Source organism: Eutrigla gurnardus (assembly GCF_963514095.1).
Source record: "Eutrigla gurnardus genome assembly, chromosome: 20".
NCBI classification, from domain to species: Eukaryota; Metazoa; Chordata; class Actinopteri; order Perciformes; family Triglidae; genus Eutrigla; species Eutrigla gurnardus.
The window spans coordinates 15,221,004-15,233,743 of NC_139931.1; the positions used below are offsets into that span (position 1 = coordinate 15,221,004).

Genomic DNA, 12,740 nt, shown 5'->3' on the forward strand with positions numbered 1-12,740 from the left:
AAATATTTTTTTACTCAAACCCCATGCACACTGCTTCTACAAGAAGTGAAGGAAAGGATTGACAGACCTTGTTGCGGTTGCTATGATTGGACAATTGTTGTTCACGGTAGAAGTTGAGCGAGAGGTCAGCAGGCATGCTGGGAAAATCAGAGCGAGGAAAGTAACAGCTGCCTCGGTGTGAACCTTGAGGACAGAAGTGCCAATTTGCCAAAACATTAAACCCTGACCAACCTGTGACCTAAAGCCACCTGCATGAAGTATTAAAAAAAAGAAAGAAAAAAAGCATATAAATAAATATCCAGTTTCTAAAATGGATCCAAAACTTATGATCCATTGAGAAGTGATCCAACAATCCAACCTGTTAAATCCTGAGAGCGGTGAACTGGAGAGCTAAATGAGCTAAATGATGGCCATTAAAAAGAGATAAACATGGCACACTAGACTCGTAGCGCCGGGCAGCATTCAATGTGAGTCATCAATTCACGGTGACTATTTGTCATGAGTTCATCATATTATCAATAACGGCAGTTTAATATAAATGAAAGCCATTATTAAAATGACAGCCCATCATAGCCAAAGTTTCATCGTGAATCAACTTCTTTTGTTTGGATGTAGAAAGAAGAGATTAAGAAACATTAATAGAACTAAGGATACAAAGAAGCAAAATCCTTGTGTCGTCCATCTACTTGCTATTCACTCCAGGATCATGAAGAGCAGAGAAGGACATCAGGGTGGAGGAAGGACGCTGGAAGGGGCTGATGGACGGCCGTAAGGGCGGCGGGCGAGACGGGCAGGGAGACAGACACAAAGACACAGACATGCACATGATTGTTCATACACAGACAGATTGGCTAAAGAAGAGGGGACGCGGGCAGACAGGAGGACGGATAAATAGGCGGGCAGACAGCGCAAAGGTCAACAAACAGAGACAGCCAGTGCTTTGGACGGACAGATGGACAAACACAGCAAGGTGATAGACGCTTAGTCAGACAGGATGGGGGTGTGATCGGCTCTCTGAGTCATCACGAGTGTGTGCTCTGTCTGGGAGTGTGTTCGGAACATGTCCACTGTGTGATCCGTCCGTCCCTGTCTTTCTGTCCCTTCACGTTCCCCCGTCCTCTCATCGTCTGATACGTATCTCCCTGTTCTGACTAACCCCTCTGTCCCGCCCCGTCTCGCCATATTTCCCGCCGTCTTTCTCCCTTGCACGCCCGCCCTGACCCTTCTCTCTCTCCTCCTCTCGCCTTGTCCGCCCAGGTCTGCTCTCCGTGTCCTACGACGAGTGGGACTACGGCCTAGAGGCCCGCGTGCGCGACGGCGTGGCCATCATCACCATGGCGACGTCCACCATGATGATGGACCGCGGGCCTCACACGCTGCTGAAGTCTGAGTGCCACGGAGCTCCCGACAAGAAGACCCCCATCTCAGGCAACCCCAACGAAGTGCTCAGGTGAGTTTGCTGAGCGGCGACCTCGTTAGTTCCACGACGCAACATGAGCCGTCTCGCCGTTGTCACATGTGATGTGTGACGTTCTGGGAAACGAGCTTCTCCGCTTCCTGGCTTCATCTTGCAGCTTAGCTTAGCAACAGCTAGATTAGCTCTGTCCAAAGGTAACAAAATCTGCCTACCAGCACCTCTTAAGCTCACTAATTGACATTATACTCAGTTGCCGGGCAACCAGCCAGTCTCCAGGATACACTGCTCCGAGCCAATAAAGAGTCGGACACATAATTCCCCTGGAACACAGCAAATTGTTGCTTTTACACTTTGTTTTTGGTACAAACAAAGAACTTGTAATTCAGTGAGCTTTAGAAGTGCTGCTATGCGGATTTGTTCCCCTCCGGCTTCCTCGCTATCCCGCCTTCATGCTAAGCTAAGCTAACCAGCTGCTGCCTGTAGTTTCATATTTAACAGATATGAGAATCAATCATCTCATTTGACTTTCAGCCAGAAAACAAACTTCTCAGACATTCATGTGGTATTTGCCTCCACTATAAGGGGCGAACCTCTAATGTGACAGAATGACCAGTGACTGTTGGGATTAAGTCCGTTTACCTGAGGGCGACAAAGGAGATGTTGCTTCTCTTAAATGGAGAAAGAAGAAGTTTATGGGAAAACAAGGCTGCCTTAATGCATATTTCACTTATTAGAGAAAAAGCATTGTGTTGTTTGTGTTCTTTAAAATGAAAACATTTCAAAGTTCAATTTCCTGTTGGATGTTGCCACTTCGCACTCCGCCATCTGTCGGATTTTAAATCCCTATCTGTTAAAGTGAGAAACTTTCTGCACTGCAGGAATAATGTTCTGCTTCCTGCTTTGTGTGCAGTAAACAAGCTCACTTTTCTGCCCTAAAGCAACCCGCATCACATCCCATGACATCCAGCTCTGTGGCGCACAATATATCTATAATGGAGAATGGAGGCCACGTGTCTCTGCAGCGGTCCCACTTGTTTATAGTCATTTATTTACAGTTACACTAATGACTCCAAATGAATGTGGCGATGATTTATGGATGCAGGAATGCCACACGCAGCAGCTTTGGAAAGATGCGCGGGATCAGGTGGCGGAACATCAACGGCGGCGTTCTGGCACAGATCGCAGATCAGCGCAGCCACGGACGCAGCAGATGCTGCCGCACACATGCAAACGAGCATGTGTGCCCCCCCCCACCATGTAATAATACCCTACACACACAAACACCCCCTTTCACATGCCCCCTTCCTCTGGAATAACCAACCCCACCCCCTCAGCTGTCCGTCTCAGCAGCAGGCCTTTTGAACTGGTTGTGAAGCGCAGCGTTACGGCGGCGCTTTGCTCCGCGCGATGCCTAATTGGTCCCAATGGCGTTTCAGTCGGCGGACGCTCGCCCCTGTCGTGCTGTGCTCCGGAGCTCAGCACAGCATTATATTTCAGGGGCAGTTTCACCCCTCTGCCTCTCTGCGTGTGTCGGCTGGAGCTCTGTGTGTGTTTTTATTGCGCTAAAGAGGGACTGTGAAGGCCAGGTGTGTGTGTGTGTGTGTGTGTGTGTGTGTGTTTCCAGGGGGGTTTGAAAAGCAACTCTCAAACCAACTGAAACACACGTTGAACCCTCTCACGAGTACTTAGACGGACACTGACTCTCACCGCCGACCTGTTTCACTCTCTCTCAGTGACAGCAGGAGAAAACAGCGCTACCGTGGAAACACACCTTTCCAGATTCCACCGTGTACGAGGGATGTGGATCATTTCCCCGCTCATGCCCCAGGCTTAACTGCACCGCGCACTAAGGCAGCGGAAGCTTTGTTGTCCATTCCAGTAAACTCTTTAGATGTCATTTCAACTCCTGTATGCCTGTTCGCTCCTGTCTGAAGCTTTGCATGTTCCCCCCCCCCACACCTTTTTAACCGCCGCTTACCGCTTTGAGATAACAGCGGAGGTTGTGGCAGCTGCTGTTGCCCCAGAATGCAATTCCCCTGTTTGGTTGGCGCGTGCCTCGCTGCGGTCGTTTTCTGGGCTTCGCTCGACTCCATGTCCTCTCCTGCCCTGTAGTCTTCTCCTTTGTTCTGCCCCGCTCTGCTTTTATACATCTGCTCTGCTTTGTTCCACTCCATTCTCTCCTGCTCTGCTCCGTTTGATCCGCTCACGCCTCCTTCCCTTCCCCTCGTCGTCCTCCTCTCCTCTGCTCTGCTCCTCCCCAGCCATTGTCTGCGCTCCAGACCTGCAGTTTTATAATCAACTTAGCTGTGCTGATGATTAGATCAGTCGCGAGCGCCGCTAAGATCCTTTGCCCCTCGCTGCCTTAACTAAATTTGTTTGGTGATAACCTTTGTCTTCAAGTGTTCAATCAGGAGATTAGCATTTGGCCTACAGTCTATATGCGAGGAAGTGAATGAACGGCTGCTTGGTTGGTGGGATGGAGGCCCCGCTGCCTGGTCGCCTCACTACTACGCCAATCAATGGATGAAGGGATGAATGATGGGTGGAAAGAGAACTAACGCCCTTTGGTAGGAAACCGTTTATTCAATGGCGCTGTCCAGTGAGTTTCAACATCAGTGATGAATCACAATTAAGTAAATGGAGTTAAAGAGCTCGAAAACAAAGCCTCGATCTCAGTTTCTGCTGTGAGATCTTACTTTAGAATCAAGTGCAACAGGTCAGGAGAATATTAAAGCGGTGAGTCACAACCTGCAGGGTCCTTCGTCATGCTCATTCCCATTTCCTGTTATCGTATAAAGGTGGACGTAATAGCGGTTGTTGCCATGTCTTTAATACAATTGTGCCTTTGCTTCATCCCAGATCGTCCATGTGTCTCCTGGCAACTGCAGGAGGAAACTGTTATAACTGTAGAGAGACACAGGAACTGTCTGACCCGATTCTTCAGATTTAGTCAGAGAAAAGTTGAACATTCGGATTAAAGCGGCGCAGCAGGTTGTGGAGGACGGAGGACTCATGGATGATTGGCTGTGTAAAACGCAGCGTGTCCTGGGCTGGTACATACACACCTCGCTGGACGGGGCTGAGTTAGTGGGACAGCGTTAGGACTCAGCAGGCTGATACTTCTGCCTGTGACTCGTGGAGATGATCACACGTGGCTTTGTAGTTCCCATCACACACAGCGTGCCTTTCAAGCTCGCAGATTACAAACACGGGTAAGGTCAGCGCGCGGATGCATGGGAATATGTAAATCACATCTAGTTTACATTTCAGTCTGCTGTTGAACGATGAAGAATCGCTGCACGGTCACGGCCATCTACTTGACTTGAAAAAGCCGTGCATTATGCCGATCCCTCTCTGCTTAGCATTTCCTTGTTCGGGCCCCGCGAGCTCCGTGGAACGCCACAAGAGAAGGACGCGTCACTCCGCTAAGTAAATTAAGTCCTCTGTAGCCGGCGCTGTGACATTCCAGCTAATGCTACAGTGTGAGGCTGGCAAATGAAGATAGGAGGAAGAGGAGCAAAGCACAGAGAGCAAAGAGACCCAGTGAGGGAGGAGGAGGAGGAGGAGGAGGAGGAGGAGGAGAGAGCACAATACACAACAGTGTGAGAATCATGAGTTTGACAACAGTGGCCCTGACCTTGCCAGACGTGGAAAGGTTCCAAATGAGCTCCGAGTTGGAAAGGTGTCAAGTGCTTTTAAGCTCTGTGGACATTTTTGAACTTCTGTGGCCCCAGCGAGGCTTTCAATACAGTGTGTGTGTGTGTGTGTGTGTGTGTTTTGTTTTGTTTTTCTTGCATGTGTGTGTGTGTGGTACACTGGGAAGCACAGTGTGACCCTGTTGAGCTGAAGGATGAGTGTGCGTTTCCACCAGGTGTGTGTGTGTGTGTAAAGCCAGTGGAGTGTGTGTTTATGGGGCAGGTAGCTGTTTGTGATGAGGCTTGATTGGATCTAGGTCAGGATGCTCCTGCCCTCTTTCTTCCTCCTTCCTTCTCTCCTCTTTATCGCTCTCTCCGTCTTTGTCACTAAATCTCTTCTTTTTTCTCTGCCAGGTTTACTCACTTCTCCACTTTATTTTATCTCACATAATGATTGTCTCTCCCGTTTCTCTCACATTATTGTCTCTTTTACCGCGGCCTCGTTTTCACTCTAATTCCTTCCTCGGTCGGCCATTATGATTCTTGCTTCTTACACGTTCATTTTGTCCTTTAAGGCTTTTGATGTTTTATTCGGAAACGCTCAGAAATTAGGAAAAAGCAGAGGAGAATCCTCAAGGGTTTTATCAATTCTCTGGGAGAGAATCCTCTCGGTTTAAGGGCTACCACTTTAAATGAATTTCATAACGATTGCTTTTAATTAAGTTCTGTCAATCATTTGTCAAAAATAAACCAACGGGCCTCAGTCTTACCCTCCTTTTCGTTTCTCTCTCTCACCTTCTCTCTGCTCTCTTCCCATTAGCACAATTTACATTTACATTTTGTTTACTCTACACATTCAGTCGCCATGTCTGAATACACACATATCACCAGATACATACAAACACACACACACACACACACACACACACACACACCAAATTCACACCTCCCCTCACATTCACACCGTATACCCCATGTGTACACGCAGCCCTTTTTTTTGTTTGTCCGCCATATGGGGCATGTTATCATTCTCCATATAGATTCCTCCTCTACAAACCCAATAAGTACATTGCACCACAGTAATTGCTAAGGAGTGTAATTCATGACTAATTCATGTCAGGGTTAATTTATTAAAACTGACTGATCAATATTTCACACAAGTCCTCCATTATTCACACCAGAGCATGCGCTAAAACGTATCTGTGTCAGGCCATGGAGTTAGCATGGCAAGCGTGTGTGTGTGTGTGTGTGTGTGTGTGTGTGTGTGTTTGTGGCATTTGTTCTGATTTACAATGGCAAGAATTCTAAAATTAAAAAATAAAAATAGAAAAAAAGGAAAGATTCATGAAAATTCATGTACGGATATTGTTAGGGTAGAGTCCTTGTCACTCGCTTCAGGTGGAGACAGCTGCTGCTGCTGCTTCTCTGCTGCTGCTGCTGCTGCTGCTGCTTCTCTGCTGCTGCTGCTGCTTCTCTGCTGCTGCTGCTTCTCTGCTGCTGCTGCTGCTGCTTCTCTGCTGCTGCTGCTCTGCTGCTGCTGCTCTGCTGCTGCTGCTCTGCTGATGCTCTGCTGATGCTCTGCTGTTGCTCTGCTGCTGCTGCTCTGCTGCTGCTGCTGCATGAATTTCAATTCACCTGCTGTACAACACGGCCGAGATGTACTCTCCTATATACTAGCTGGAGCTGGAACCTGACGGGTTCAACAGGAGATCCAAACAACGTGTGGGTGTGCAGAGCGCTCTCATTCGCTAAGCGCCGTCTCATGACACACACGCGGTAGAAAACAGATGGAGGGGGTGAGGGTTTGTGTTCACGTGCTTATTCCCGTCTCTGGCATGGCAAGGGGAGGCAGAGGGAAGCTTGGAGCGCCGTACTTACCACCCAGCTGCTCCGGTGGACCGGCTCACCGGGGCACTGAGGGGGCCGACTTCCAGATGTGGATGCACTGTACTCACTGTTTGAACTGGCCGGGATGCAGGAAGTACAGCGGAGGTGACAAAAAGCAGATGCCGTCACATGGTTGGGAGACAAAGTGTCTTCCTGTAAGCACAGTGTGATGGGAGAAGAAGGAAGGAAGCGCTGTAGTAACATGTCCGTCCCCTCACTCTTTTTTCATTGAATCCCACCTCTCTCTTCCTCTCTCTTCCTCTCTCTCTCTCTCTTTCCCTCCCACCCTCTGCGAGATTACCGTTACCATAGTAACACAGCAGATTGGCTTGGAAGTCACAGTGGTTGTGGGTGCCATGGCAACACACATATGCTTGTGTTTCGCTCTGTTACTGCTGTCAACGTGTGTCCCACACACACACACACACACACACACACACACACACACACACACACACACACGTAGATGCACACAAAGGCCCCACATTGTTGCACGCAACAATAGCTTGCTCAGTAAAGATTAAAGGGGGCGCAGCGTCACGTCGTTTTGTAAATGGCTTATGATTTATGCAGCAGATTTCGGTGCACTTTGTATCAGTGCCAAGGCTCTACAGGATGGGGCGGTTAGCTGGACACATGGGGCTGCATGAGACGCTACGATGCTGGAGGATTCTGCTCATCACAGCCCATTGACGATATCAATATTTAATACAGGAAATAGAATCCGGATGCTGGCATTTTGAGTAATTGCTTGATTATTACATAAGTCCCTTCATGGTGGAGTGAATAGGTCCTGCATAGAGAGATAGATTAATTTGACTTTTATATTTCTACTTTATATAAGTTCCTTCAGGTCTGAGCCACCTGATCTGGGATCTGTTCCAGCTAAAAGGTCAGACGGGGTTGAAGGTAAAACCAAAGGATCTGCAGGAGTGCAGCAGTGAGGTGGTGTGCAGCATTAAGGTAGAGCTGCAGTGAGGTTGTGCTCGCTCGCTCTCTCCTGAAGAGAACAGGTTCAGGACAAGCCGGTTCAGGACAAGTTCTGATACATGAGCCAGTCCACCACTGACAGACCTCGTCAGTCCACCGGCACCAAGTCAAGTCTTCAGACACACGCACCTGTTTTTATTCATATATTCATCTATATATATATATATATATTATATATATATATATATATGGCGTGTATGGTTTTGAGACAGTGTTTCCATGGAAACAGTCAGAGAGAGAGAGAGAGGAAAAGGGCGAGGGAGTGAAAGAGTTAATGTGTGTGTGTGTGTGTGTGTGTGTGTGTGTGTGTGTGTGTGTGTACGTGTGTGTGTGTGTGTGTGCGTGTGTGCGTGTGTGTGTGTGTGTGTGTGTGTGTGTGTGTGTGTGTGTGTGTGTGTGTGTGTGTGTACGTGTGTGTGTGTGTGTGTGTGTGGGATGACAGTGAAGTGATTTGAGTTCACCTGACATAAACATTCCTGTTCTCATATATACACACTTACACACTCCCACACACATTCACCATAATCACTGCAAAAGAATACACTGTTGAGTGCTGTGCATGTGTGTGTGCATGTGTGTGTGCATGTGCGTGTGTGTGTGTGTGTGTGTGTGTGTGTGTGTGTGTGTGTGTGTTGTGTTTAGTTGAAGGGAGGTGAAATGATTTCACCTGACAGAAACAATGCTGCTTTCTCTCGGTTTCTCTTTCTTTTTTCACCACACAAAACACTCCGACTGAAGCAGACACACACACACACACACACACACACGCGCGCGCACACACACACACACACACACAGTGATCTGACAAGCTGCTGTGGGTGTATTCTATGGACTAGTACTTTTCAACTTTAACGCCACACATAAGCTGCATTGCATATTCGTGTGCCTCCTTGCGTCTCCATTCTCTCCACAGCTCTTTTTGTGATTAGTCACTGAGATTTGTCAATTTATCTTTATGCTGGTGTAGCCATATTTATATATATTTTTATGTATAGTCATGTGTGCTGCTAGATATAACACAAATAATAATAATATAACAATACATGTTATAAATTATATTAAAAATACATATTGCATTTTGAACAGTTTAGATGCCCTTATTAAAAGGGTGTGATGACGATGATGGGTGGATGAGTGTAGTGTTGTGTGAGTGGGGAAACAGCTAGCCTGGCTCTGTCCAACACAAGCACCTCCTAAGCTCACTGTTTAACCTGTTATTATTCATTTATTTAATCTGCACAAAAGCCAAAGTGTAAAAACAACAATGGGTAATGTACTTCATGAATTTCATGGCCAGGACTAATAACGTCCTTGAATCTCATCTGGTTGCCAGGCAACTGTTCCCAGCTAAGAGAAAGTTCAGCACATAACTCCCAGTACAAATAAGTATTAAAAGTTGTTACACTTGTACACATTAAACAAACAAGGTCCAACATGTTAGCTAGTTAGTGGGTTTCAGATGTTCCAGTTTGTTCCAGAGCGTTGTTTTCAGGCGTTATGCTAAGCTAAGCTAAGCTAACAGGCTTCTGGCTTTAGCTTATTTTATGGACAAATGTCAATCTTCTCATCTAACTCAGCATGTAAACAAGCATATTTCCCAGAATGACAAACTCTTCCTCTCAGGCCGCATCAGTAAGAGTGAACATATTGAACCCGGGATGATTGAAGAAATCATTTTCTGAAATGAATTTCCCTCAGTCCCATTTTAAAGTCATCACTGCTGTTTTTGCTCAAGTGTCTGTCTGCAGCTGATGACTAATGAATGTTCATCTATTTATGAAATCCCTGCTTAGACATTGGCAGATAGCTGTGTCCTGGCAGATGAGGGATTTTTGTCATGTCATGCGTTCGTATGAAAAGATAAATGCCAAAAAGACGATTTGACAAACTTACAACGTTTGGGGCATTTTGTCATGATATAGACGTATCGAGCAAATCAAACATTTGACTGCTGCCACCGACGGAGATGTGTTTTTTTCAGGAAGTAATGATGTCCCAATGAGTCTCTCTCTCTGTCTCTCTCCCCGATGTCTCCCTCTGCAGGTACCTGATGAATGTGACGTTCGAGGGACGTAATCTGTCGTTCAGCGAGGACGGATACCAGATGCACCCCAAGCTGGTCATCATTCTGCTGAACAAGGAGAGGCAGTGGGAGAGGGTGAGGGAGACGGAAGGAGCTAGTGTGTGTGTGTGTGTGTGTATCCTGTAAGTGCAGTACCCCATTGGTCCATGAGTGTATCTGCTTCTCTTATCATCTGATTTTCTCTTTTTAAGCATTTTAAAACCTTAAGCTTTATAGGCGCTTCTCTGATTAGATGTTATCAACTCCGTAAAGGTGCCTTTGAGCAACACGCTGCAGCGCCGGCTCCGGTGATGTAGTAGGAATCTTTGTTTTAAAAGTTGCATACTCGCCATCATTTATCTAGTATTAAAGTGACCTTTCTGTTTGCCCTTGCTGCACTCGGAGCCTTTCTGCCAGAAAGCATTTGTTTTCCACTCGTTGTCTAGGTAACACTGGACGCATGTAGGTGTTCATCTTACTGCAACTGAAGCAAGGGTATCGTAGAGCTGATCCGGCTGGACATATTTTCTGTGTGCCGTGAGCGAATCTGGCTAAAAATACACCCTACAAACGGTATAAATGATATATTTTATATGATATGAGTTTCTGATTCACCTCCCACACTATCACATTTAATTTGGCAAAAGGCAACATTTGCCACATTTGGTGGATGTAGTCGCCTGAAGCAGTACAGCTTTATTGACAGTGTTCTCCTGATCACGGCGCCGTGCTGGCAGCGCCTACATGTTCCAGGACGCATTGCACACGAGCTCCCCTGACGGCCGCCCAAAACAGAGTGTCGCCAAGTTACGCCTGAAGACGGTTCCCAGCACACTTGAGTGAGGAGTAAAACTCTAACGTGTGCGCGGTGAAACACACACGGGCTGTCTCCGGGTTGTCGTTGGCGCCAAAGAACTGCCCACGCTGACATTTATTGTAGCAGAATGATTCAGTTTGTGTTGGCATCGGAGGGCAGTTTGAGCGAAGGCTCCACCAGTCGGCGTTTTGCAGCCGCAGCCTCTCTCTGCTGCATTCCTTCGTCTGTGTGCTCCGGCTCCAGTTAATATGACTGAATATCCAAGTGAGCCCAAACACTGTAAGAACTCCTCTCCGTAACATCCATTCGGGGTGCCATTTTCGCTGTTGGAAACATTACTAGTTTGTAATACGAGCGCAGAGAACATGGACGAAAAGGACTGGCGGTCTCCAGTCCATCCATTATGCTTAGTGGTCGACAGTGAAGTTGTAATTTACTGCAGTTTATCTGTGATTACACCTGTGTCCCGCGAGGGGCTTGTTGCTAGGCGTTGTCACCAGAGCTTCTATCCGTGGTTTAAGCACAAAACTGTAACTGGCGAGGGTGAAGGCTCAGCGCTGGGCTGCTGGCTCAAGTGGATGTGTGACTTGATGAATAAGAAAAACTTAATACGTGCTCAGGCAGCGTCGGATGGAGGTTAAAACATTCCAGATGGAGAAATAGATGATGTCCAAGTGCAGCTGGTGGAGCAGACAGCAACACAACCCATCCTGAGTCACACGGCTACCTTAAATGAACTTGACGCTCGGCGGCCACCTGCAAAGTCACCGGCCTGCATCTGTGTTTCGCTCTCCATTGTGTCGGTGTCCTGCAGTCTGACTCTTCTGACTCTCCCTATTCTTTATTCTCAGTGTTTCTCTCTTTCTTCCGCCGCTCTAATCTATATTCTGTCCTCTGATCAGAGAACAAGGTGAATCGCTCCCCTCCTGTCTCCTCTCTCTCTCTCTCTCTTCCTCCCCTTGCAGTCTGCAGCTCTCTCGCCCCCCCTCCCTCGCTCCCTCGCTCATGTTTAATTCTTAGCTTGACTTCCAGCTGAACCACTTTTCTTGGATCCTAATGAGTTCCAGCTCTTACAACCATGCGTACGCTGCACCTTTGAAGTGGTGTGAAGACTCTGTAGTGTCCAGTCCAGTTTACACCCCTCCGGACTGATGTGAACCCTTTTCTCTCCGCTCCCCCGCCCCATTTCTCCCCTTCTTTACATTTCTTTCACTCCCTGACACTTTTTTTTTTTTTTTTGTCCTGTGCCCCAGAGATACGCAGCTTGTCCACTCCAGCCAGCCTTGGCAAGTTTGTGTTCTCTGGAGTGCAATATGTGTGTGTGTGCATTTACATACTGTATATAATGAGCATGCAAACTTGACTTTACACACTCGTGCCTCAGCCCCCTGTCCTGCCCTCCCCCTCATTACGCTGTGTCCAATTAGATGATGATCCATAGCCATGTCCTCTCCATGAGAGTGGCCTTCTGGAGGAAAGTCTCCAGGTATGGCTTCATGTCCCCGGGATGATCTGGGGGAAATCTGTCTAACTGACGAGGCTGATTCAGTGGAGTGGAGCCACAAAGGGCTGGAGGGCCTGCAGCTGGACTCTCCTCTGCAGAAGAGCCAGCATTTTGGATCTGAAAGAGCTCCATCTCTGGCTCGCACGTCCACACTCACTTGACTCTCGTATCGTTTTTACTCGCTTAATCCCTGCGTCCATTTCCCTCCCCAGCCTCTCCTCCTGATCTGAATTCTGCTCTTTCCTCCCTTCCAGTCCCGTCCTTCCCGGTAACCTTGTTCTCATTCTCTACGCTGCGTCCCAGTCCTCTCCTCTTTTGTACTTCACCTCTTCTCCTGTCTTCCCACTAGCTTTCTACGTCACCGTTTTTCACTTATGAATTTTATTATCACTCATGAAATGCTCTTTGTTACCTTATTGTGGTTTTAT

At 47.5% G+C, this 12,740-nt stretch overlaps 2 protein-coding genes across 2 annotated transcripts in view; one reads left to right on the top strand and one right to left on the bottom strand.

Moving 5' to 3' along the window:
• Positions 1-12,740, bottom strand: part of LOC311031311 (epithelial membrane protein 1) — a 155,200-nt gene that overhangs the window by 84,052 nt on the left and 58,408 nt on the right. The gene's annotated exons all lie outside the window — the stretch shown is intronic.
• grin2ba (glutamate receptor, ionotropic, N-methyl D-aspartate 2B-a) overlaps positions 1-12,740 on the top strand; it is a 95,948-nt gene that overhangs the window by 63,587 nt on the left and 19,621 nt on the right. Inside the window, exons 7-8 of the mRNA XM_084037498.1 lie at positions 1,258-1,450; positions 9,973-10,087. Coding sequence (XP_083893624.1) covers positions 1,258-1,450; positions 9,973-10,087 — 308 coding nt within the window. The remainder of the gene's footprint in view (positions 1-1,257; positions 1,451-9,972; positions 10,088-12,740) is intronic.